The sequence below is a fragment of the Podarcis bocagei genome (genome assembly GCF_964188305.1).
Source record: "Podarcis bocagei genome assembly, chromosome: 13".
In the NCBI taxonomy this organism is placed as follows: Eukaryota; Metazoa; Chordata; class Lepidosauria; order Squamata; family Lacertidae; genus Podarcis; species Podarcis bocagei.
In genome coordinates this window covers 54,972,609-54,998,729 of record NC_138138.1, presented here as the reverse complement: position 1 = coordinate 54,998,729, position 26,121 = coordinate 54,972,609, and the positions used below count along the sequence as shown (strand labels likewise).

Genomic DNA, 26,121 nt, shown 5'->3' with positions numbered 1-26,121 from the left:
AAAGAAATATGGCTTTTTTCCCTTTTTGCTGAAGCAGACGAAAAACGAAACGCAAAAACCGATCTCTTTTTTTTCTTGATCTTTCTCTCTCTTTTTACCCCCTTGTCCCATTTTTCTTTTTTCTTCTTTTTTCTTGCTCTTAGGTCCGCTCACGAAAAAGCGTGAGGAGGTGTCAACTAACAACCCCTCTCCAGACGAAGGTATTTTTCCTGCATGTTTCACAAATCTTGCTTTTTTAAAACAAAACAAAACAAAACAAAACAGAAACAGAAACAAAATATTTTCCTTTTTTATTTTTGGTTTTGGTTTTTTGGTTTTTTACTTCTTCTTCTTTTTAAATATATATATATATTGATTAAAAAAGAAAAGAAACCAGAACAAATGATATATAAACTTTTGGAAAAAAAGCAACCCTCCCCCTCCCCTCTTTTTTCCTTTTTTTGGGAAAGCGCACCCCCCCTTTCTTGTTTTCCAAATTCATCACAATTTTCGCTTCCTTCTTTCTTTACCTTTTCCTCTCTTTTTTTTCTCCTCCTTTTTTTTGGAAGGGAAACAAACAATAACAATATCACCCCATGCTAAACAATCCAGCTAGGGGCCAGATGATTTACTGAGATTTAGAAGAATTTTTTATTGCAAAGGGAAGAATTTCATTTGGGATTTGGGTGTGTGCTTGTATTTGTGGGTGGGTGTGGGGTGTGGGGAGGTGGGTGGTGTCCCCTCTGTTGTAAACAAAATGTGCCCTTCTTCCCTTATGGGGTACCCAAGAGCCCGTATAGAGTCCTAGAGATAGTCCGTTAGACTGATCTCCCCCTTTTGTTTCCCTGTTTATCAAAGAAACAGGCTACAGACTGGAAACTAAGTTTATAAAATGTATAGTTTACTCACAGTCAAGTGTTTGTCCTTAGCAGCAACAGCGGTAAAAAGTAACACAGTTAAAATACTTGTATTTACGGTGAAAACAGCCTCAGGCATGTTTGTGATGCTTTGAGCAGAAGTCCACTATCATGGCTGGTTGGAGAGAGAGAAATACAGCCGTACCTTGGAAGTCAAACAGAATCCGTTCCGGAAGTCAGTCTGACTTCCGAAACATTTGACTCCCAAAGTGTGGCTTCTGATTGGCTGCAGGAAGTTCCTGCAGCCAATCGGAAGCCGCAGAAGCTCCATCGGATGTTCGGCTTCCCTATTGGTAGGAGAAAATAACAGAGGCCAACCAGAGAATATTGAGAAGCAAAGCGGCTAGTAAGCCTGATCTTTATTAAAGCTGTTGCAACAAGGTGCTCCCCTTACACGCAGGAAAGGAGGAGAACCCAGAACCCAGGTGTGCCCACCCTTATATAGACATTTTAAATTGCCCGCCCTGGAGCCCAAGACCACCCCCAGAAACATCATACCTACATCACAGAAAAGGCGGTCTACAACAGAAATCCGAGTGCCTTGTTTTTACCCTGTCTGTCAGGTTATCTGATAATGCCTTATCTGATTGCCTTTCCTGGTAGTCTGGCCGTTCCTTTGAGATGGTGATTTCCCAATACCTGTAACAAAGAAGGTTCCCCCCCCCATCTCCTCCCTCCTTGCAGAGAAACATTTGGTCAGTTTGGGAGTCAAAATGGTTTCAAGTCGGTCTTCCTGTGCTGATCTATGTACGTGTTTGGTTGGTACATTGATGAACGTTTATTATATATATAAGGCCTTAAATTTTATTATTACACCATCAAACCAAACCAAGCTTTGGCCTGTTTCCCATAGTCCTCCTCACTCACAAATTCCACAATAAAGTGGCTTTATTTTTGGTGAAGAAAAGTCCACGGGGGGTTATTTCCCTCCCAGTTTCTGAACTTGGTAACTTTTAATTCATTGTGAGAGAGGAACGGGCTTCGTGGGATGGGACTCTGGTTCCCATTGTTTTCTTGCCTTTTCGAACTTAAATATATATATATTTGGGTTATTTTCCCCCCAACCAGGGTGTCCCTTAAACAAGCCATCACCACCCCTTAAAAGTCCCCAGTTGTGAAAAGGGGAACATTTATTGTCACTCCCAAACTGACGGAATTAAAGCCAACGGTGACCCAATTTCCCTTGCGCCCATTTTACAGAAAAGTTGCTCTGCTCCCTTGTTTTCTTGGTCAGCAGCCGAGAACGGCTTTCGTCAGCCAGATGTCGATGTACTACAACTCCCATCAGCCCCAGCCAGCCTGGCCCAATGGCCAGGGGGATGAAGGGAGTTGGAGTCCAACGAGACCTGGCTCCGCTCCGCCGCTTTGCACCAGGGCGGCGTGGGAATTGTAGTTCAGGGATGGCAAGAAAGGAACTAGAGAATGAAAGAATTGTAGGTGCTTTGACTGTTTGGTTAACAGGATACGGCCGCAGCTTCTCGTAAGAAATGTTGCGTATTTGGGAGAAACGCAGGAAAAAAACAATGCCTTGTGCCATTTTTCCCATCTAAGCCAGTGTTACCCGTTCTGGCTGGCAGCATCTCTCTGGGTCCTTGGCTGTTTCCTTTTAAAACGGAGACTCTGTCGGGGTTTGAACCCGCAACCGTCTGCATGCAAAGTGCTCTGGCCCCCTGGAGCAAAGGGGTCCGACCCCCAAAGCTAACCGATAAATACTTTTATGCGATAATTTCACCAATTTGGGTGCAATGACCAATTTAAAGACCAAACAAGTTAAGAATTACCGTATTTTTCGCTCTATAAGACGCACCAGACCACAAGACGCACCTAGTTTTTGGAGAAGGAAAACAAGAAAAAAAATATTCTGAATCTCAGAAGCCAGAACAGCAAGAGGGATCGCTACGCAGTGAAAGCAGCGGTCCCTCTTGCTGTTCTGGCTTCTGGGATAGCTGCACAGCCTGCATTCGCCCCATAAGACGCACACACATTTCCCCTTACTTTTTAGGAGGGAAAAATTGAGTCTTATAGAGCAAAAAATACGGTATTTTCCTTTTTTGCCCCGCTCAGCAGTGGCCTTACTGTTTTTCATCACCTTTTGCCCCCAAACTATCACACGTTTGTGTTTCGGGTGATCCTGCGGAATTATATCTCTCAGCGTTTTGGCCCAGCAGGGAATTTTCATGAAATTTTCGGAGGAGAAAGGGGGACATCTCGCTGAAAATCCGTCTGCAAATATCTTCCCTCTCTCCCCCTTTTCTTTTTTTGCAACCACAACCCTTTATTTCGCCAGGACTGGAACGGCGCTGCTGAGAGTTCTAATTTGAGGAAAGAAAATGCAGGAAAGGGTTTGGGGGTTTGCGTTGTTTTTTAAAGGGTCTTGCAGCAAATTATTGCGCAGAGGGAGCAGGAACTTGGTAGACTGGAATATTTTGGGTTTATTAGATGGAGCGGAGAAATTGGACTCGTGGGTCCTGGTGTACGCGGAGGGTTATTTCGTACCAACAAGAGTCCAAACTGCAACTCTCCCCCGGGTATTTTAATCCCGTGTAGGAAAAGAAAAACGAGCCGAAACGGTGGGAAATCCTCTGCTGTTAGCAAAATTTGCAAACCGGTTGTGGTTCCAGCCTCTTTTCAAGGCTACGCAGACCGTTTTTGCTCGTAAATGAGCTACTGGATACCCTTAGTCCTCCGATAATTTGCCCAGTCCTCTTTTAAAGCCATCTAAGTTGGTGGCCACCCTGTGGCAGAGAGTTCCACAGGTTAACAGCGCTTCAGGAAGAAAGGCTATGTTTTATCTGTCCTGAAACTTCCAATGTTCAGCTTCATTTAATGTACTTTTAATCTCTTGTTGGAAGCTGTCCCAGAGTAATAAATTATATTATTATTATTATTATTATTATTATTATTATTATTATTATTATTATATGCCCTACTGCCACGAGAGAGGGAAGAAATAATTTTCCTTGGGCCATGCGTACTTGATTTCTATCATGTTGCCTCTTAATCATCTTTCCTCTCCATGAAAAAACATCCCAAAACTTTCTACAACTTTTAAACTGACCTCAGTTTCCCATTTCGTCCAGATCTCCGGAACTGTGGTTTCAGAACAAGCCAGTATGTCAAACCCACAATTTGATTGTGGTTCAGTTTTAACAAACCACGGTGTTTCCAGGAAACCGCAGTTTGGATGTAATGGGGTTGGGGGACTGTGGTTAGTTTAAGAGCGGAAACTGACACTTCCGATCTCTCAGAACCTGAGGCTCGTGAACATAGAAGCATTTGCATGTGGTTTTTATTGTCATAAAAACTAGGCAAATGGAAGCGGAGGAAAGAAGACAAAACACAAAGAGAAACGCCTTGTTTCGCACCCAATGCCACACTTACTGATGGTGGCAGAATGAGGCGGTGGAACAGTTTCATTTTACTTATTTAAAATTTACACACTGCTTGCTTGTAAAAAAACAAATAAATCCTAAAAAAAACAAGTTTACAAGGAGAAGAAAATAATAAATTTTGCAAGGAAGAACAGTAAAAAAAACCAACTCTTTAAAACAAACAAAAACCAGCAATAAAGTAAAAACAGATTAAAATGTACGTTCTACACATCTGTGCAGGCTTGTCTGAACAAATTTTTTTTTTTAGCTGGCCCCGAAAAGAGCCCAGCGAAGGCACCTGCCTGGTGGCAATAGGCAGGGAGTTCCAGAGGCTAGGTGCTGCCACACAAATAGATCAACAAGGGTTTACCTGGGGTATAGAATGGGCTGCACTGCTTTAGGCTGAAAGAGAAGGGTCACATTTTTTACAATCTTCTACTAGATTGGGGACGGGGTATCTTAAAAAAACCTCCCTGCAAGTAGAAATCTAGCAGAGCAGGGAAGACACTGTTTATCTGAAAAAGACTCCCTGCAAGTAGAAATCTAGCAGAGCAAGGCAGACACCGGTTATCTGAAAAAGACTCCCTGCATGGGGAAACCATGAAACAGTGCCTGCTCAGGATTTTACCATTCAACTAAATAGATAGAGTTTGGTGGAGTTAAGGCAGGGAAAGAATTTGGGGTTCACCATATACTTAAGAACCCCTTTCTTGTCCCATCCTATGTCTCCAACATAGGGAAAAGGAGAATTTCCTCCTCTGGAAAGCAGAGGGGAAGGAAAGAATCCCATCTCTTGCGGGGGCGCAATTAGTGCCAGCACCATCCGTTAAGAGTTTGGGTGTAATCTTCGACACCTCCCTTTCCATGGAGGCGCAGATTGCGGCTATAACAAAGGCGGCATTTTTTCATCTCCGCCAAGCTAAGCAGTTGGCTCCTTACCTCTCTCGCCCTGACCTAGCCACTGTGATCCACGTGACGGCCACCTCCAAACTGGATTATTGTAACTCGCTATACGTGGGGCTGCCCTTGAGACTGACCCAGAAACTCCAGCGGGTGCAGAATGCCGCGGCGAGGCTCCTTACGGTTTCCTCGCTGCGAGATCACATTCATCCAATACTTTACCAGCTTCACTGGCTCCCGGTCGAGTACAGGATCAGGTTCAAGGTGCTGGTTTTAACCTTTAAAGCCCTATACAGCTAGGACCCTCATACCTATGGGACCACCTCTCCTGGTATGTCCCATGGAGGACCCTTGCGGTCTGCAAATAATAACATCTTGGAGGGCCACAGAGAGGTTAGGCTGGCCTCAACCAGAGCCAGGGCCTTTTCGGCTGTGGCCCCGATCTGGTGAAACGCTTTGCCACAAGAGACTAGGGCCCTGCGGGAATTGACATCTTTCCGCAGGGCCTGAAAGACAGAGCTGTTCCACCAAGCCTTTGGCCAGGGCACAGCCTGACTCCCTCCTTTGCCAATCTTCACAGAACTCTAGCCCAATGGTTGCCATCAATTTGATTTGAATTAATTTTAGAATGAAATGATTTTAGAATGTTGTATTATTTTATTGTTGTTAGCCACCCTGAGCCCGGCTTCGGCTGGGGAGGGCGGGATATAAATAAAATTATTATTATTATTATTATTATTATTATTATTGAATTAGTCATAGAATTAAAGAGTGGGGACACCAGGGGTCATCCAGTCTAACCCCATGCAATGCTGGAACTGGGGCTGTTTTGTGAGCTAGTCCCGTTAGTGAGCTAAGATTGTGACCTGCATTGTTCAGCCGAAGAGTACGAATTTAGAAAATCCTGGTCTGAAGACAAGGCGCACCCTTCTGAACACTTCCTGCGTGTGTTCCTGAGCACGTGCAGAGTTTTTCTTTCTTTCTTCCTCCCGTACCAATGCGGCCATATTCTGGCAGTACAGGACAGGTGTTTATTTCAAGTATCGATTCCTGCATATGTTTCCTTTATAAAGGAAAGGGCTCCAAATTGCTGATTAATTCAAACAAAAACAGCAACAACGTTTCAGAGGTTAAAACCAAGAACTGAACGAAAAATGCAACTTAAAACCAGTAAAACAGCGGCGTAAAAGCAAATGAAATTAGGAAATCAGAAAAAACGAAGGCTGGGGCACGGTCTCCTGGGTCAAGGAAAACCTGGGCACATAATAATACATCTTTCTTTCTTTATCCTTTTTATTTCTTGAATTTATAGCCTGCCGTTCCTCCCGGAGGGTCCCGGGGCTACAAACGGAGATGCAATTGAAAAGCAAAATGCAAAAGCCTTGTAGAACAGGTGGAAACGTTCTAAAAACAATTGCATCTAAAAGCAATTACAAGCTAGAATTTCCCCCCAAAGCAATTCCAACTAAAAATAACGCTTCTTGTCCAAAGATTTTGGCGGTGCCTGGGACCATATTTCGTACCCAGCACATGTCTGAACGCGGGTTTGGGACATGTGTGGGACGCGGGTGGTGCTGTGGGTTAAACCACTGAGCCTAGGACTTGCCAATCAGAAGGTCGGCGGTTCGAATCCCTGCAATGACGGGGTGAGCTCCCGTTGCTCGGTCCCTGCTCCTTCCAACCTAGCAGTTCGAAAGCACACCAGTGCAAGTAGATAAATAGGTACCACTCTGGCGGGAAGGTAAACGGCATTTCCACGCGCTGCTCTGGTTCTCCAGAAGCGGCTTAGTCCTGCTGGCCACATGACACGGAAGCTGTACACCGGCTCCCTCGGCCAGTAAAGCGAGATGAGCGCCGCAACCCCAGAGTCGGCCACGACCGTCTGAAGCGAATGGCGTTTGCTGCTTCAGGTGGGGCCAGAGCGAAGGACGACCCAGAGATCTGGGGCCATATCCCACCTGAGGAAAAAGGTCTTCAAAATCAAATATCCCTGGGCTATTTATTTTTTTCCTTTTAGGGCAGCTGACACGGCGTTCGTTTAAAACAACGCCACAAAGCGCAAGAGGATACAGCAGAGGATTCAGCGTGGAACGGGTCCAAATTCAGAGCGGAGGGCTGTTTAAATGCCTTGGAGGGAGATTATAGAATTGTAGAGTTGGAAGGGGGCGCCAGGGTCATCTAGCCTGACCCCCCGTTTATTTACCTATTGTTCGTTTCGTTTGGCAAAACGCGCCTCCCGCTCGATGTTAAGGAGAAGGAAAAGGTCTCAGAGCGGCTTACAGAAAGGATAAAGTGATAAGAGGATGGGTAAAAGCAGCTTTTTTTAAAAAAATTTAGGAATAATGGACGAAAGATAATTTAGCATCAACAATAAGCTAAAAAAAAAACACAGATTAAAACACATGTCAACAGCTTACGTGTCTTAAACAGGCTTGCCTAAACTAAAATGTTCAAAGCAGGCACCCCAAAAAGTGTGGAGCCTGACATCAAGTTGCAGAGAGTTCCAAAGTTATTAAATTTGCATCCCGATATATATAAAATAGCATATCTGTTGGGGAAGACTTCTCACAGTGGCGAGCCAGATGGGAAGCTTACAAGCAGGACTCGAACACAGGATCTGAGCCTTGTTCCACCTGCTGTTTCCTACTGGTGGTAGAATACAGCCATTGCAATTATTATTATTATTATTATTATTATTATTATTATTATTATTATTATTATTATTTAATGCCCTTCATCCGAAGATGTCAGGGTGGTTCACAAGATTGAAATACAGCATAAAAGCACAAATAAATAGTTAAAACAATAGCCCCTCTCTCCCACATTTAAAAATCTAAGGAATATTAAAAAGACACAAGCCGGCTTGGAGAGGAACGTTTTCGGCTGGCCCCTAAAGATGTCGAATGAAGGTGCCCGGCTGTCCAAAGCCGTGTCCTCTTCCGTGAATTGGTCCAGTCCTCTTTGAAAGCCATCTAGGTTGTCTTCCTGTGGCAGGGAGTTCCATAGTTTAACAACGCTGAACGAAGCATGAAAAAGGTCTTTTTTTAATCTTCCAACGTTCACGAGTTCCAGTGTTGCCAGAGAGGGAGGCAAACTCTTTCTCGGTCTCTATGCAAGGCCTAATTTCACGGATTTTGGCTTTTTCTCTGAAACCAGAAATCCCCAAACGCCACAACCGCTCCCTGTTCCCTCGATCATTTGGGTTGGCCTTTTCTGGACCCTTTCGCAGCTCTGGTTTGTGGGTTGCCACCGGCAATCTGTACGCCGAGCAAAAAGACGGTCAGCAACATATTCATCTCCCCACTTTGCAGCCCCCTCCCCTCCTGCGAAACATCTGGCAAACAGCTGGACCACCCAGAATTTCTCCTCGAAACACCCACAGCAGGGCGAGGGCTCACCGCAGCAATCCTCAACCGGGTGCCCTCCAGATCCTTCAAACATCAGCGCCTGTCGGCGGCGCCTGCTGTACTACAACTCCCATCATCCCCTGCTGGCTGGGGTTGATGGGAGTTCCGGTCCAAAATATCTGGAAGGGGAAAGGCTGGTTTACTGTATTGAAACGACTCAAGGGCCACCCAGTGGTTTTCACGGACCTGCCAATCTTCACGCAACAAATAAACATCGAGTTGCATGGGAATTGCAGGGATCTTTGGCCCAACATGCGTCTCGAACCCACAACCTTGAGATTAAGTGTCCCGTGCTGTAATTAACCAGCGGAACTCCCTGCCACCAGACGAATTGTCCCACAAATGGAATACACCTTCAAATCAGGATCGGAGAAATCCGTGGAGGAGAAAGAGAGGAATATCCGCGGCTCCTGGAGAGGATGGCTGTGTGCTGACCTCCGCGGTCAGCAGCAGCGACGCTCCTGGATTCCAGCTGCCGGAAACCGCAGGAGGCAATTGCGGGTCTTGTGTTCGAATCCTGAATGCTGGCTTTCCCACAGGTTGGCCACTGTGGGAACAGGACGGGCCGTCGGCCTGATCCTGGCATTTCTAAACATTGACTGGAGCGGGTGGGAGCTGGAGTCCCAACAGCAGTGCGGTGTAGCGGTTAGAGTGCTGGATTAATAATAATTTTATAATAATAATAACTTATTATATATACCTTGCCCATCTGGCTGGGCTTCCCCAGCCACTCTGGACGGCTTCCAACAAAATATTAAAAGCTTCCCTAACCAGGGCTGCCTTCAGATGTCTTCTAAAAGTCTGGTAGTTGTTGTTCTCTTTGACATCTGGTGGGAGGGCGTTCCACAGGGCGGGGGCCACCACCAAGAAGGCCCTCTGCCTCGTTCCCTGTAACTTGGCTTCGCACAGTGAGGGAACCGCCAGAAGGCCCTCGGAGCTGGACCTCAATGTCTGGGTAGAACGATGGAGGTGGAGATGCTCCTTCAGGTCTACTGGGCCTCTGAGGCCGTTTAGGGCTTTCAAGGTCAGCACCAACACTTTGAATTGTGCTCGGAAACGTACTGGGAGCCAATGCAGGTCTTTCAAGACCGGTGTTATGTGGTCTCAGCGGCCGCTCCCAGTCCCCAGTCTGACTGCCGCATTCTGGATTAGTTGCAGTTTCCGGGTCACCTTCAAAGGTAGCCCCACTTAAAGCGCATTGCAGTAGTCCAAGCGGGAGATAACCAGAGCATGCGCCACTCTGGCCGGACAGTCCATGGGCAGGAAGGGTCTCATCCTGCGTACCAGATGGAGCTGGAAAACAGCTGCCCTGGACACAGAATTGACCTCTGCCTCCATGGAGAGCTGTGATTCCAAAATGACTCCCAGGCTGCGCACCTTCAGGGGCACAGTTGCCCCATTCAGAACCAGGGAGTCCCCCACACCCACCCACCTCCTGTCCCCCCAGAACAGTACTTGTCTTGTCAGGATTCAACCCCAATCCATTAGCCGCCATCCATCCTCCAACCGCTTCCAGACACTCACACAGGACCTTCACCACCTTCACTGGTTCTGATTTGAAAGAGAGGCAGAGCTGGGTATCATCCGCATATTGATGAACACCCAGCCTAATGCGAGGGTTGCCCAAAGTCAAACACACGTGTGTGGGGTTCTTGTTGTTTTTTTGGAGGGGATGCTGAGTCACGATTCCCTTTCCTTTGGCCCCACCCTCTTCCCCATCTGTTCCCCTCAGGAAAGGCGGGCAGGGGGGGAGGGGCCGAGTGGAAACCGCTAATTAAGACCTTGGTGCGTCTAATTAACGCTCTCCCCTTGCAGCGAATTAATTAGGCTCCAGGTTGCCATGGAAATGGGATGTGACCTAGAAACGCAGGCCGGGGCTTGAGGAGAGGGGCTGCCCTTTTTTCGCGTCTCCCCCCTCCCCCGGGGAGGCATGGTTTGGGGGCACAGCGGGTCACAGCCCCCCAAGCCCTTTCACCTTATCCCAGGGGCCAAAGACGGGCTGAGGTGTCGCGGGGGACGGAAACAGGGACATAAAACACCACAAAAATCCAAAAATGAGCACCCCTCCATTGGCTAAGCTTCAACCATCGTCCTTTCGTTCATCTCTGGCCTCGGACCCAGCTCACCTGCGGACCCCAAACACACCTGCCCCACCAGTTCCCTGGTCATCGGTTTGTGGGATTTGGGTCTGGGGTCCCGCCGGGATTCTGGATCTCGTTGCAATAGCGCCTAGTAACCCTACTGATCCGCTGGGGTTCCCAGCCAAAGCCTCATTTGAACCCTGTCTTTAAAGCGCCATGGCTTCCCAGAAAATTCTGGGAGCTGTAGTTTGCTGAGGGTCGAGAGGAAAACCCCCTCTGTTTTTCCCCTTGTGGGACTGCAATTCCCAGAGTTCCCTGGGAAGGGACATGGAGTGTCAAAATTGGCTTCCCCCAAGGAATCCTGGGAGTTGCGGTTCGGTTAAGGGTGGTGGGCATCGTGAGGTGACCCCCTCTCTGAGCTACAGTTCCCAGAGTGACTTAACACATCCACCCCTATTTTCAAGGGATGGAGGACTGTAGCTGTGTGAGGGGAATAGCGGTCTCCCTTAACCCTTCACGCAACTTGACTCCCAAAGGCCCAACAATTTCAGGGGCCCCGTGAGATCCTGGTTTCGAGACCTCACGCTGCCCGTTCTCCCCTGTTCCCATCCGACTCACCTCCCAGCCCTCCTCAGCTACCGATTCCTGCTCCGTATTCATGGACTCTCAGAACCGCAGAGTCGGAAGGGGGTCTCCCAAAGGTCATCCATCCCAACCCCCCGCCATTCGTGGAACGGCAGCACGCAGAGAGGAGCTGGCGTGTCTGCCGCGCGCTAGGGGAGAACCTCTCTGGCCTTCCTCCCAAAGAGGAACGGCGAGAGGCCGTCGCGGAGGGAACAGTCCCAGCCTCACGGCACCCATCTCTCCCTTCTCGCCCTGCAGATATCCGGGACAGCGGCAAGAAACCGGTGATGCTGTTTATCCACGGCGGATCCTATATGGAGGGGACCGGGAACATGTTCGACGGCAGCGTCCTGGCCGCTTACGGGAACGTCATAGTCGTCACCATGAATTACCGGCTCGGCGTGCTGGGTAGGGGGGCTTCGCTGGGGTGGGCTGGGGGAACGGAGCCCAAAATCTTGACTTCTTTCTCTTTCTCTTTCTCTTTCTCTTCCTCTCTCGTTTCCCCTAACATACCATGTTTTTTGCTCTATAAGACTCAATTTTTCCCTCCTAAAAAGTAAGGGGAAATCTGTGTGCGTCTTATGGAGCGAATGCAGGCTGCGCAGCTATCCCAGAAGCCAGAACAGCGAGAGGGATTTCTGCTTTCACTGCGCAGCGATCCCTCTTGATGTTCTGGCTTCTGAGATTCAGAATATTTTTTTTTCTTGTTTTCCTCCTCCAAAAACTAGGTGCGTCTTGTGGTCTGGTGCGTCTTTTAGAGCGAAAAATACGGTACATAAGTGTGAGAAGGGAGCAATAAAACCTCTGCATAAAACCTGGTTTCGTTTTCCTCTGCCGTTTTCGTGTTGCGTGCGTGCCACCGGCTCAAAGCGTTCCTTTTGCCTCAATTCGGATCGAGACTGGTTTGGCGGGGAGGGCAGGAACGGACGCCTAAAAATGCAGCGCTTTCTAAGAAACGGCCGGATAGTTAAAAACAAATTGCAGCCGACAACTCGTGTATAGTGCGATGCGAATTTCAGTCTACAGTATTGTCATGTTATAACTTTTCTAAAGTTTTAAAGTAGTGTTGTGGGCAATTCCCGTGCTGGTAATTTTGTCGTTTTCTCTCTTCTTCTTCTTTTGTAAACTGGTTTGAGCTTGTTGCTTTTAACAACCAAGCAGTGTATAATCTTTAACTGAAATCAAATGAAATAAATACACCAGGCACAGCAGGCCGGGCGCAGAGGTGGTGGGAAGATGTGTGGGGAAGCCTTTTGGGCGTCTTGGTTTCTGCCTCTCCTGCAACGGACGTATTTTGAAAAATCGGAGAAATGAAAAGCGGTGTTGCGTTCTGGAAGTCGTGCGCGGCGAGAGAAAAATCTGGCCTCCTGTTCTGATCTCGGAACAGTTTTGTACACGGTTTTGTGTGCAGCCAATCTGTTCCCTGCCCATATGCCAAAAAGTAAAGCAAGGTGTTTTGTTGAAACATATTTCTTTCTGCTCCAAATTGACCCTCATGGATATCCAAGCCGTGATGCACCTTTGCCCTGGACTTAAAATAGCTGCGACAGCTCAGTTGGTAGAATCTTGATCCCAGGGTTGTGGGTTCGAATCCCATGTTCGGCTAAAGATTCCTGCATTGCAGAGGGTTGGAATGGATGGCACTCGGGGTCCTTTCCAACTTGGCAATTCCGTGATTCCACTTGTACGTTCGGGTGAGCGTTATGTGCACAGGAGAGCCGAATCAGACCTTTGGGGTACCTACAGGACTGCCTCTCCTGGCATGTCCCACAGAGGAACTTCAAACAAAAACATCTTGGAGGTCCCAGGCCACAGAGAGTTTAGGCTGGCCTCAACCAGAGCCAGGGCCTTTTCGGCTGTGGCCCCGATCTGGTGGAACGCTCTGCCACAAGAGACGAGGGCCCTGTGGGACTTGACATCTTTCGGCAGGGCCTGCAAGACAGAGCTGTTCCACCAGGCCTTTGGCCAAGGCACAGCCTGACTCCCTCCTTTGGCAATCTTTAGCCTAATGGTTGCCATCAATTTGAGTTGAATTACCGTATTTTTTGCTCTATAAGACTCACTTTTTCCCTCCTAAAAAGTAAGGGGAAATGTGTGTGCGTCTTATGGAGCGAATGCAGGCTGTGCGGCTATCCCAGAAGCCAGAACAGCAAGAGGGATTGCTGCTTTCACTGCACAGCGATCCCTCTTGCTGTTCTGGCTTCTGAGATTCAGAATATTTTTTTTCTTGTTTTCCTCCTCCAAAAACTAGGTGCGTCTTGTGGTCTGGTGCGTCTTATTGAGCGAAAAATACGGTAATTTTATAATGAAATGATTTTAGAATGTTGTACTATTTTATTGTTGTTAGCCGCCCTGAGCCCGGCTTCGGCTGGGGAGGGCGGTATATAAATAAAATTTATTATTACTATTATTACTATTGTCCACACTGACTGGCAGCAACGACCCTCCAGAGTTTCCAGCAGGTGATATTCTGAGGGACTGGACCTGGTACCTTCTGCAGGCAAGGCAGCGCTACTCCCTGAGCTATGCCCAAGTGCCCTTAAAATAACACAAGATTCTAGTCCTCTTTGCTCTGAAGGAATGGCTGCTATAAATAGGATCATAGCAAGCTGGAGTGTTACTGGAGGGGGGAACATATTGTGCTCCTTCTGGGGTAGTTTGTCCACCTTTTGGCCCCACGCCTGCACTCAGCTCTCACTTGTGGCTCCTAGAAGCTGCCAGCGTGCGACAGGGGCCACACCCTGGGGACGGCTTCGACTGGCCGGCTGAACCAGGCGAGGGGAGCCGACGGGTCTCAAACTAACTCCGTGAGTTAGGGACTCTCTCTGCATGCGAAGACAGACTCTGGCAGATGTAGCGGACGAGACCAGGAGTGGCTCCAATGAAAGACCCACATTGGCTCCCAGTACATTTCCAAGCACAATTCAAAGTGTTGGTGCTGACCTTGAAAGCCCTAAACGGCCTCAAAGGCCCAGTAGACCTGAAGGAGCGTCTCCACCTCCATTGCTTCAGGTTAAGAACTTTGCTTCAGGATGAGAACAGAAATTGTGCTCCGGCGGCGCGGCAGCAGCAGGAGGCCCCATTAGCTAAAGTGGTGCTTCAGGTTAAGAACAGTTTCAGGTTAAGAACAGACCTCCGGAACGAAGAATGGCTGTAGAGCAGCCATTCTCAACCCGTGGATCCCCAGATGTTGTTGAACTACAACTCCCTTCACCCTAGCTAGCAAGGCCAGAGCTCAGGGATGATGGGAGTTGTAGTCCAACAACATCTGGGGACCCACGGGTTGAGAATGGCTGCTGTAGAGGGAAGTGAGGGGCAGACAGGGCTCGCCCATCTAGGAGAAGGAAAAAAAACTCTCATCCTCAAACTCCGCTGCCTTGCGGGACATCTTCAGGAGAAGAAAAGGTTAAGGAGGAAACGCTATTTGTTGTTATTTAGTCGTTTAGTCATGTCCGCCTCTTGGTGGCCCCATGGACCAGAGCACACCAGGCACTCCCGTCTTCCACTGCCTCCCGCAGTTTGGTCAGACTCATGCTGGTAGCTTCAAGAACACCGTCCCACCATCTCGTCCTCCGTCGTCCCCTTCTCCTTGTGCCCTCCATCTTTCCCAACATCAGGGTCTTTTCCAGGGAGTCTTCTCTTCTCCTGAGGTGGCCAAAGTCTTGGAGCCTCGGCTTCAGGATCTGTCCTTCCAGTGAGCACTCAGGGCTGATTCCCTTCAGAATGGAGAGGTTTGATCTTCTTGCAGTCCATGGGACTCTCAAGAGTCTCCTCCAGCACCAGAATTCAAAAGCATCCATTCTTTGGCGACCAGCCTTCTTTATGGTCCAGCTCTCACTTCCATACATTACTACTGGGAAAACCAGAGCTTTAACTATACGGACCTACAAATCTGGAATGGAGTCCCTAAGGCGATTGGATGAGGCCTTGTTCGCCTCCTTCCAGCAACTCCTGCAGCGAAACTGGTGCCAAGCATTCTACTCTGGTTTCATTTGGACCACACCTGCGAGGCCGAGAGGGGGGTCTTGTCGTCTGGGCATCCCAGGACCTCCACACACTCTGCCCAGTCTTGCACCCCAAGGAGGTCACTTTGGGGCTGATGACGCAGTGGTTTGGCCTCACCCCGGAAGCGCACTCCATTGTCTCTCAAGACTGACGGTTGCCAACGACAGGAAGCGGATACAGACTCTGGCTCCATCTAGCTCAGACCTGCCTGGAGAAGCCATGAGGGATTTGAACCCGGGACCAGGTACCCTATCCACTCAGCTACGATGTCCCTTCCTCAAAGGGGAAGACGCACGCAGGCATTGCGTAATGTGGGGCCTCCCGCCGGCCTCTGGGTTCTGGGTTGGGGGTGAGATTCTGACCTGGAGCGTGGACCCCTCTTCTGAGGCTCAGTCTCGCCTGCCCGATTGGCGGTTCGAGCCCCGACTCGGCCCCTTCCTCTCGCCTCCGCTCCCCCTGCGGGTGTGAAATTTACCCAGGCGCAGTCGAAATTAATATTTCATTAAAAAGCTTTTAATAATTAACGGCGGGGCCTCGTTATCTCCAGCAAAAAAAGAAAGAAAAGCGGGCGCCCCCGGGATGGAGCGATGATTAATTTTAAAGGAGACGTGGCCGTGCGGACGGGAGCCTTGAGCAGAGGCAGAAAGAAAGAAAGAAAGAAAGAAAGAAAGAAAGAAAGAAAGAAAGGCCTTTTCCGATCGATCGCTTTGCTGAGCTTCCCTTTGTGTTGTCTGTTGAATTGGGAACGGGAGGAAGTTAAGACCTAGGACCCTCGTACCTACGGGACCGCCTCTCCTGGTATGCCCCATGGAGAGGTCCACAAATGACAACACCTTGGAAGTCCCAAGGTGGTTAGATTGGTCTCAACTAGGGCCAGGGCCTTTTCAGTACTGGCCCCGACTTGGTGGAACGCTCTGTCCCAAGAGACTAGGGCCCTGTGGGACTTGACATCTTTCCGCAGGGCCTGCAAGACTGTTCCACCAGGCCTTTGGTTTGTACTCAGTCTGACCCTTATGTTTCCCTCCCCTTATGGTCTTGATTTATCAGCTATTTTAAAATGAGGCTGCATTTTAACCTGTATTTTAAAATGGTTTTTCCCCCCCTCCCTCTCTTTTCCCCCTATTGTGTTTTTACTGTGATTTTATTTTATTGGTGTTAACCGCCCTGAGCCCGGCTCTGGCCGGGGAGGGCAGGGTATAAATAAAATTTATTATTATTATTATTATTATTATTATTATTATTATTATTATTATTATTATTATTAGCAGCCTCTGCTGGAACCTGGTCCCTGCCAGATGTTGGGTGGTTTTTTTTTGCGGGGAGGGAAGCCGGTTGGACTTGAAGTATGGAATCATAAAATCATAGAATTGGAAGGGACCCAGGGGTCATCTAGTCCAACCCCACTGCAATACAGGAATCTCAGCTAAAGCATCCATGACAGATGCCCCCACCAACCTCTGCTTTAAAACATCAATGGAAAGGGAGTCCATTACCTCCTGAAGGAATCCGTTCCACATCCAGAGGGGGAACCAGAATGGATCGGAGGATGCTTAACAACCTGGGACCAGTTTACCTGCAAAGCCGCTTTGCCAAACGCAACTGCTTCGGTCGGCAGAATTGGCGCTGCTATGGGACCTTGTGATTCCCGTTTTCCGCATTTTTAAGAACCCGATTGCTTAGTGTGGCAGCGAGCAAGAGATCAAGCCTGCTAGAAACATGCTAAAAACATGAAGGAACTTTTCACCACATGTGGCGGACTTGCCCCAAGGTGAGAGACTTCTGGGAAAAGATTTATAATGAATTGAAAAAAATGTTGAAATATACATTGATAAAGAAACCAGAGGCCTTTCTTCTTGGAATAACAGGTCTGGAATTGCCCAAGAAAGATGTTCAATTATTTTTGTACGCCACAACTGCTGCTCGAATTTTACTAGCTAAGAAGTGGGAAGCGCAATAACTACCAACTGCAGAAGAATGGCAGATGAAGATGATGGATTCTTTGGAGCTAGCCGACCTGACGGGAAGAGTCCGCCACCAGAAGGAGAAGGAGTATCAGGGAGAATGGACGAAATTTAATGACTATTTAGTTAAATACGTTAAGTTAAACTAATTGGAAATAGCTTGCAAGTAATAGATCATCTTAGGATTTCATATAAGTGTTGAATTAATATGTTTAATCCTGAATTGAAAAGTTAGAACGATGATAAGTGATTAAGTTAAGTTTATAAGAACTTTGATTTGGAAAACCGTTAAAAGGATATGCAATGAAATCCAACCAAGGGGAAGCGAGGAAGTCACTAAGTCACTTAACAATGTTAATAAGTGTAATTTTAACAAGGTTATGATTTACGTTTGTTTGTTTGTTTGTTTGTCTGTCTGTCTGTTTATAATTTTGTGAAAACAATTAATTTAAAAATAAAATAAAATAAAATAAAAACATGTTATATTCTGTTGGAAGTTGCCCAGAGTGGATGGGCAATGCAGCCAGATGGGTGGGGTAAAAGTGATAAATAATAATAATAATAATAATAATTATTATTATTATTATTATTATTATTATTATTATTATTATTATTATTATTTACTGAAGTTCTCACCCTGGGCCAGCAGGGGGATACTGTAGATAGTTTTCACTCAGGTCCACATATGTAAAGAAGGGATAGAAAGTGACGTTCAGTGATTGGATAGTTTCAGAAAGTTGTTACAGTTACGTTGTACTGGAGCTCTATATAAGCAGGGTGGCTGAACCCTTCAGTTCAGCTCTGTTCTGGTTCAGAGCTGTTTGAAGAATCGCTGTGTCGTCTGATATGTTCACCCACAACTTAACTATTATTATTATTATTATTATTATTATTATTTAAGACAAGGCTACCCAGATGCTTAGAAAGTTGAGGCAATTTGAATCTGTTGTGGGTTTTTTTAAGTAGGGATCTGAGGCATCAAATGTGTGTGTGTGTGTGTGTGTGTGTGTGTGTGTGGTTTCCCCCGGAAATCAGAGTTATCAGAGTGGCCGGGGCAACCCAGCCGGATGGGCAGGATATAAATAATACAAATATTATAAGATGATGATTATTATCAAAAGAAATGTGTGTGTCCACACGCTTCTCGTTTCTCCCAAACCAGTCTCGATCCGAATTGAGAAAAAGCAACGACTTGGCTGTGTTTTAAGACGTACGCAGCCTAAATTCACCGTATTTTCCGCTCTATAGGACGCACCGGACCACAGGACGCGCCTTGTTTTAGAGGGGGAGAACAAGAAAAAAAAATCTCCCCCTCTCTGCTCAGCGCCCCTTCAGCGAAGCGGCAGGAGAAACGGAGCCCCTTCCATTTCTCCTCCCGCTTGGCTGAAGGGGCACTGCGCAGATCTCCCTCTCTGCTGAAGCCAGGAGCGTTTTGCTCTCCCGGCTTCAGCGAAAGGAACCCCAAGCCTGCGGAGCGCATTGGGAACCCGCGCTGCGCTCCGAAGGCTTCAGGCGGCTATCCCTGATGCCTGGAGAGCGAGAGGGGTCAGTGCGCACCGACCCCTCTTGCTCTCCAGGCTTCAGCGAAAGCAATGCAAAGCCTCCGGAGCGCAGAGGGAGCGCTCCCTCTGCGCTTCGGAGGCTTCGTGTTGCTATCGCTGAAGCCAAGGGGCCTGCATTCGCTCCATAGGATGCACACACATTTCCCCTTCATTTTTGGAGGGGGAAAAGTGCGTCCTATAGAGCAAAAAATACGGTACGTCGGCTGCAGGTGGATCGGCCTGCACTAAATCGTGTCTTTCCCCCTAGACGCTCGTCCTCTTCTTCCTCCTCCTGACACGGCTTTTTTTCTTTCTTTCCTTCCTTCCCCTCGGCAGGATTCATGAGCACCGGTGACCAGTCCGCCAAGGGAAACTACGGGATCCTCGACCAGATCCAAGCCCTGCGGTGGCTGAATGAGAACATCGGGCATTTTGGGGGCGACCCGGAACGGATCACCATCTTCGGCTCGGGGGCCGGGGCCTCATGCGTCAACCTCCTCATCTTATCCCACCACTCGGAAGGTAGTGCTCGGCTCGTTCGGCGTTATGGCGGCGGGTTGGCAGGGTTTTTTGGGTGGTGGGTGACGATCCCGCGCACGAGAAACTGGCGTAAAGCGAAGCGAGCTAAGGCACCGCAGTTTTGCACCCGATCCGAACCACATTCGGCAACAGGGGCCGCCGTTTTGCCTAAACCTGGCAAAGGGGAAATAATAATAATAATAATAATAATAATAATAATAATAATAATAATAAATTATTATTTATACCCCGCTCATCTGGCTGGGTTTCCCCAGCCACTCTGGGCGGCTTCCAACACAATATTAAAATGCAGTAATGCATCAAACGTTAAAAGCTTCCCTAAACAGGGCTGCTTTCAAATAAACATTTGAAATATTTATTTACCCGTGTGGCCAAAACTGAACAGGCCTAGGATCCGGCCTAAGTACTCCCAGTCTGGTCCCGCCCCACGGAACACCCCCTTTGGGGGGGGACTTAGGCCCCAGTCTCCGTTCATCCAGCTTTGGCTGAGCTGGGCATGAGGCAGGGCCTTCTCGGTGGTGGCTCCTCCCAGACCTTGGGACTCCCTCCCTCGAGAAGCCAGACAGGCTCCCTCCTGGTTGTCCTTCTGCCAGCAGGCAAAGACTGTTTCATTCCCACAGGCCTTTGGGGACTGACATCATCACCATCATTATTATTATTTTTATTTTACATTTCAAAATAAACATTGTACAAACGTTAAAATATCAAATGACTTCCCTTCTTCTCCTTCCATGGCTCATTTTACGTATCATACATTCCTGAATATTTTACTATAACCCTTCAAATCAGTTTTCCACTTTTACAGCCATCAAAAATTACCATATTTTCCCGTGTATAAGACGTCCCCTATTTTTGCAGACTCCAAATTAAGAAAACACCCCACAGCACTATCCGTGTATAAGACGAGCCCCAATTTTAAGCCTAACTTTTTGGTAAAGAAAACCCCTAGTCTTATACATGGGAAAATACGGTATTCACTCTGTTGAATTTATCATAGTGCTGCCAGCGTTTTCAGCTGTGTACAGTTATTTTCCATATATTCAATAAATGTTCTCCACCCCTCTTTAAATATATGTTCTTCTTGCTCTCTTATTCTATGATGCCAATTTTCTTTACTTGGGACCTCGTTCACTTTCCATTTTAGGGCTAACAAAACACAGGCTGCAGTTGTTGTATTCATAATTAACTTTTCTGACACCTAGGAATTTCTGTCTGGGTTATTCCCAACACCTGGGATGCAGTTGGCGCTGTGGGTTAAACCACAGAGCCTAGGACTTGCCGATCAGAAGGTTGGCGGTTCAAATGCCCGCAATGACGGGGTGAGCTCCCGTTGCTCGGTCCCTGCTCCTGCCAACCTAGCAGTTCGAAAGCACATCAAAGTGTAAGTAGATAAATAGGTACCACCCCGGCGGGAAGGTAAACGGCGTTTCCGTGCGCTGCTCTGGTTCGCCATAAGCGGCTTATTCATGCTGGCCACATGACCCGGAAGCTGTACGCCGGCTCCCTCGACCAGTAAAGCGAGATGAGCGCCACAACCCCAGAGTCGGCCACGACTGGACTTAATGGTCAGGGGTCCCTTTACCTTTTTATTCCCAACAAAAAGGACTCTGGGTTCTTTTTTGGGGGGGGGGAATAGTTTTAAACATTTTTTTCAATTCATTATAAATTATTTCTCAATATACTTTTACCCTTTTACAATTCCACCATATATGAAAGAATGTTCCATCCGCTTCTTTGCATCTCCAGCACTTATCTGATTCTGTTTTATAAATCTTAGCCAACCTACTCGGAGTTAGGTACCATCTATGAATCATTTTCAAATAATTCTCTTTCAATAAATAACATGCAGTAAATTTCAGGTCGCTTTTCAAAAGTTTCTCCCAGAGGTTAAGATCTACATTGTGTCCTATATCTATTGCCCAGTGTCTCATTGAAAATTTAACTAGCCCGTCTTTTGTTTCCCATTCTAATAAAAAATATTACATTTTAGGAAGAAGTTTATCCTTGTTTTGTAAGAATTCTTTTTCAAATTGTGAGCCTTGATCCAGAAATCAATTCTTTCTATCTAATTTAAACATGTCATATATCTGGTGATATTAATTCTCTTAATTGTAATTGCTTCAGTGGGAGATAACCGCAAATGTGTTTTTCTTTCCAGCAGTTTTTTTATATTTCTCCCAGACTCTATATAGATACTTCCTAAGATTGTGGTTCAAAAAACTCTCATAGATTTTAGCCTTCCCATGCCAAAGACATGCATGGCAGCTGAATTTTAAATCATGACCTTCTAAATCTAGAATGTCTGCATTGTCCAATACAATCCATTCTTTTAACCAACACAAACAAGCTGCCTCATAATACATTTGCATATCTGACACTTATCTGAAAGAATATTATTTATTAATATATTTGCAGATTGATCAGTATAGATTGCTTTAATTCCCGCTACGAAAGAATTACCTATTTCTCTAAAACCTTGATCATAAATGACCATGAAATATTATCAAAAGCTTTCTCCACATCTAGAAAGATTAGCGTGGCCTATTTTTCATTTATTGCTTCCAGATACTCTCTTAAATTAATTACATTTCTTATATTGTCTTTCTTTTTTCGGCCTGATATAAAACCCAACCTGTTCTCTGTGGACTGCCTCAGTTAATGTCCTTTTCAATCTATTAGCCAAGATTGTAGCAAATAGTTTGCAGTCAATCATGAAATAGGTCTGTAATTTTTGGTCTTTGTTAAGTCGCTGTCTTATTTGGGGATCAAAGTAACGAATGCATCTTTCCATGAGGCTGGGACTACTCCCATCACCAAAATTCTGCTCATGCTGTCCTTAAGTGGTTTTATAAGTGCATCCTGAATCCTTTTATAATAAATTGCGATAAGTCCACCTGGCCCTGGTGCTTTTCCCATCTTCATTCGATTTATTGTCATTTGCAGTTCTGATAAAGATATGGGTGTATTCAGAATTTGCCGGTTTTCCTTAGATACTCCGGGGTATGTGACAGTCACTTAAATAAGAATCCATTTTCTTAAAGTTCTCCTTCTCACAACAGTATAATAAAGAATTTCCCCCCCAAAACGCTTTCCTTAACTCTTTTGGGCTAGTCAAATGCTTATCCTCATCAACAATATTATTTATTGTCTTTCTTTTTTGAGTTGCGATGCTAATAATTTACCAGGTTTATTAGCAAATTCGAAAATTTTCTGTTTCATTAATTTAATTTTCATCTCAATCTCTTGATTAACTAACACCAAAAATTGTGCTTGCAGGAGTTTAATTATTTGACATACATCTTTCTCCTTTGGTTTTGCAATTAACTCCTTCTCTTTATTCAGTTGAGCATCTAATATCTCTTGTTTCTTTTTTCCCCCCTTTCTCTTTTTTGAAAAGCATTTTGTTGAATTAGGAAGCCTCTCATCACTGCCTTACTGGCATCTCACACTACACTTAAATCAGGTCAAAAAATTATTGTAGAGAGTGTTGACCCTTACTTACAGTTTGTTCATTTTGCAACACCACATCATTTAACCTCCACCTAGACGAAGATCATTTCTCACCTGTTATTGTCATCAAGATGGCATTGTGATCAGATAGTGTCTTAGGTTGAATTTCTACCCTTTGTACCCTGGTTGTTAATTCTTTCGAAGCCCATAAATAGTCTATTCTGCGTGAAGAATTGTTTGTGTTTGAGAAAAAAGCAGATTGACATTCCAATGGATGTTTAAGTCGCGATAGGTCAATTACCATATTTTTCCGTGTATAACACGCCCCCATGTATAAGATGCCCTCTATTTGGGGGGGACTCAAAATTAAGAAAATGGATATTGTCAAGAGTTGTTGAGCTTTTGGGGGGGATTGCTCACCCGACACTGACAATTGCACGCATCGCAGAAGACACCAATCAACTGCCCAATCACCGCCGGCAGCTGCCAATCAACCACCCAGTTGATGCAACGGCAGCCAATCGCCAACAGCTCTTCACACAGCCACCAATCACCCGCCCTATCACCGCTGAGAATCTCGTGCTCGCGGCTGCAACCAATCGCCCGTCACCCCTCAGCACTACTCATGTATAACACAAGCCCAATTTTTAAGCATAGTTTTAAAATAAAAAACCCCTTGTGTTATACACAGAAAAATACGGTAAGTCAAAATTGGACACCATGTTAAAAAAAGACATTTGGTAGTTTCCCTTCTTTTGAATTTATTTTCAGTACAGTTCTGTCTAAGTCAAGGGAAACAACAGCGTTAAAAGCACCCATCATCATCATTTTAGTATCACACAGATCAAACAATTTTTCTTCCAGATTTTTAAAAATCAGTTTTCCGTTCATTGGGGACATAAATTCCCACTACAGTAATTGGTTCTCCACCTAGTGTCACTTCAATAGCCATTATTCTGCCTTCTTCATCTTTAAAGGTGAATTTAGGATACATCATCACTCCTCTCTTTTTAGTTTTATCAGAATAGATAAACTCTTGTCCCAGACCTTTATTTATTTGTAATTTTCTATGTTGTCTTTTTATATGTGTCTCCTGTAAGCGAATGATGTCTAATTTCTGCTTTGTCAAGATGTGCGCTATTTTATTCCTTTTTGTTTTGTTATTTAGTCCATTTCTATTCCATGAAAGGATTCAAAGATCCGTCTTAAATCAGGGGTGTCCAAACTTTTTTCAAAGAGGGCCAGGTTTGATGAAATGAACATGCATGAGGGCCGACCAGAGCTTTTTTTAGGATTTTACCCCAGGAAGTAAACAAGGGCCGGATTAAACCGACCAGTGGGCTGGATTAGGCCCCCGAAACAGACTTTGGATATGCCTGATCTGAAATTATGCTGTGTGTGTGTAATAAATATACAGACAGACAGACAGACAGACAGACACGCACACACACACAGCCATACCTTGGTTTTTTATTGTCTCTGATGCCAAACATTTTGGCTCCTAATTGTCGAAAACCCGGAAGTAAGTGTTCTGGTTTTTGAATGCTTTTCGGAAGCCAAACATCCAACGCAGCAGACAAGCAGCTTCCGATTGGCTCTTCCGATTCCAAAAGCCAATCAGAAGCCATGCCTCGGAAATCAAATGTTTCAGAAGTTGAACGTCCTTTTGGAACGGATTACGTTTGACTTTCGAGGTGCCACCGTGTGTGTATATATTTCACAATTCCAGTTTTCCTTCTAGCCCCTTCCCTCTTTACTTTTTGTCCTCTTCTTCCTTCTCTTCCTCTTCATTCAGCAGGAAGGAAGGACAAAGCAAAATAATCCCAATTAGATTATGCAGGAATCCACCAGTTTTTAAAAAATATATAGAAATTCACAATCCATAAAGCGCATCCCACCCAGTCAGCCAAAATCCAAGCAGGAAATTATATTTATATATTTGAGTGTGCCCTCCACTCCATAAAAGAAAAAAACAAATTCAGAAGCCAAGAGAGAAGAGCAAAAAACTCTTCAGGAATCGCTGATAAATCCTTGCAGTAATCTAGGGGGTATACACCCAACTGCTGTAAGTTTAATAGCAATGGGGGGGGAATAAAATATGCCGGGGGGGAGGACAATCAATCAATCAATCAATCAATCAATCAATCAACTGATTTAAGTGTAGTGTGGGATGCCAGTAAGGCAGTGATGAGAGGCTTCCTACTTCAACAAAATGCTTTTCAAAAAAGAGAAAGAGGCACGTTTGTTCAGTTTCTCCATTGACTTTGCAGCGCACACTTTGAGCCTCGGTTGTCGGACATCTTGGAAGTCGAACGGTCTTCTGGAACAGATTACGTTCAACAACCGAGGTTCCACTGTAATCATCATCATCATCATCATACGTCCCAATGGCTTCTCCAGCCATTCCCTTCTCCTCTTGACCGCTGACTGTCCTTTTCCTTCCAGGTCTTTTCCAGAAAGCCATCGCGCAGAGCGGCACAGCCATCTCCAGCTGGTCGGTCAACTACCAGCCCCTCAAGTACACCCGCATGCTGGCCTCCAAAGTGGGCTGTGACCACATGGACACGAGCGACACGGTGGAGTGCCTGAGGCGCAAGGCCTACCGGGAGCTGGTAGACCAGGACATCCAGCCGGCCCGTTACCACATCGCTTTTGGTCCCGTGGTGGACGGGGACGTGGTCCCGGACGACCCGGAGATCCTGATGCAGCAGGGCGAGTTCCTCAACTACGACATCCTCATCGGCGTCAACCAGGGGGAGGGCCTCAAGTTCGTGGAGGACTCCATGGAAAGCGAGGACGGCATCTCGGCCAGCTACTTCGACTTCACCATCTCCAACTTCGTGGACAACCTCTACGGCTACCCGGAGGGCAAGGACATCCTTCGCGAGACCATCAAGTTCATGTACACGGACTGGGCGGACCGGGACAACGGCGAGATGCGCCGCAAGACCCTCCTGGCCCTCTTCACCGACCACCAGTGGGTGGCGCCGGCCGTGGCCACCGCCAAGCTTCACGCCGAGTACCAGTCGCCCGTCTACTTCTACACCTTCTACCACCACTGCCAGACGGACACGCGCCCCGAGTGGGCGGACGCGGCCCACGGGGACGAGATCCCCTACGTCTTCGGGGTGCCCATGATCGGCGCCACCGACCTCTTCCCCTGCAACTTCTCCAAGAACGACGTCATGCTCAGCGCCGTCGTCATGACCTACTGGACCAACTTTGCCAAGACGGGGTGAGACGATTGTGCGAATGGATTGATGCACTAGGAGAAGATAGGTTCTTGGCTATTTTTCTTCCTTGGGGAGATCAGCAGAGCAACGCCCTTTGCAGCTTTAAAACTTG

General features: G+C 46.6%; 1 protein-coding gene across 2 annotated transcripts in view; it reads left to right on the top strand.

The window, feature by feature from the left end:
- Positions 1 to 26,121, top strand: part of NLGN2 (neuroligin 2) — a 41,313-nt gene that overhangs the window by 11,540 nt on the left and 3,652 nt on the right. The window contains exons 2-5 of one of the 2 annotated variants that reach the window (XM_081167818.1): positions 144 to 200; positions 11,538 to 11,687; positions 19,123 to 19,308; positions 25,222 to 26,011. In XM_081167818.1, the coding sequence (XP_081023944.1) occupies positions 144 to 200; positions 11,538 to 11,687; positions 19,123 to 19,308; positions 25,222 to 26,011 (1,183 nt within the window). The remainder of the gene's footprint in view (positions 1 to 143; positions 201 to 11,537; positions 11,688 to 19,122; positions 19,309 to 25,221; positions 26,012 to 26,121) is intronic. The other variant, XM_081167819.1, reaches the window with a different exon arrangement.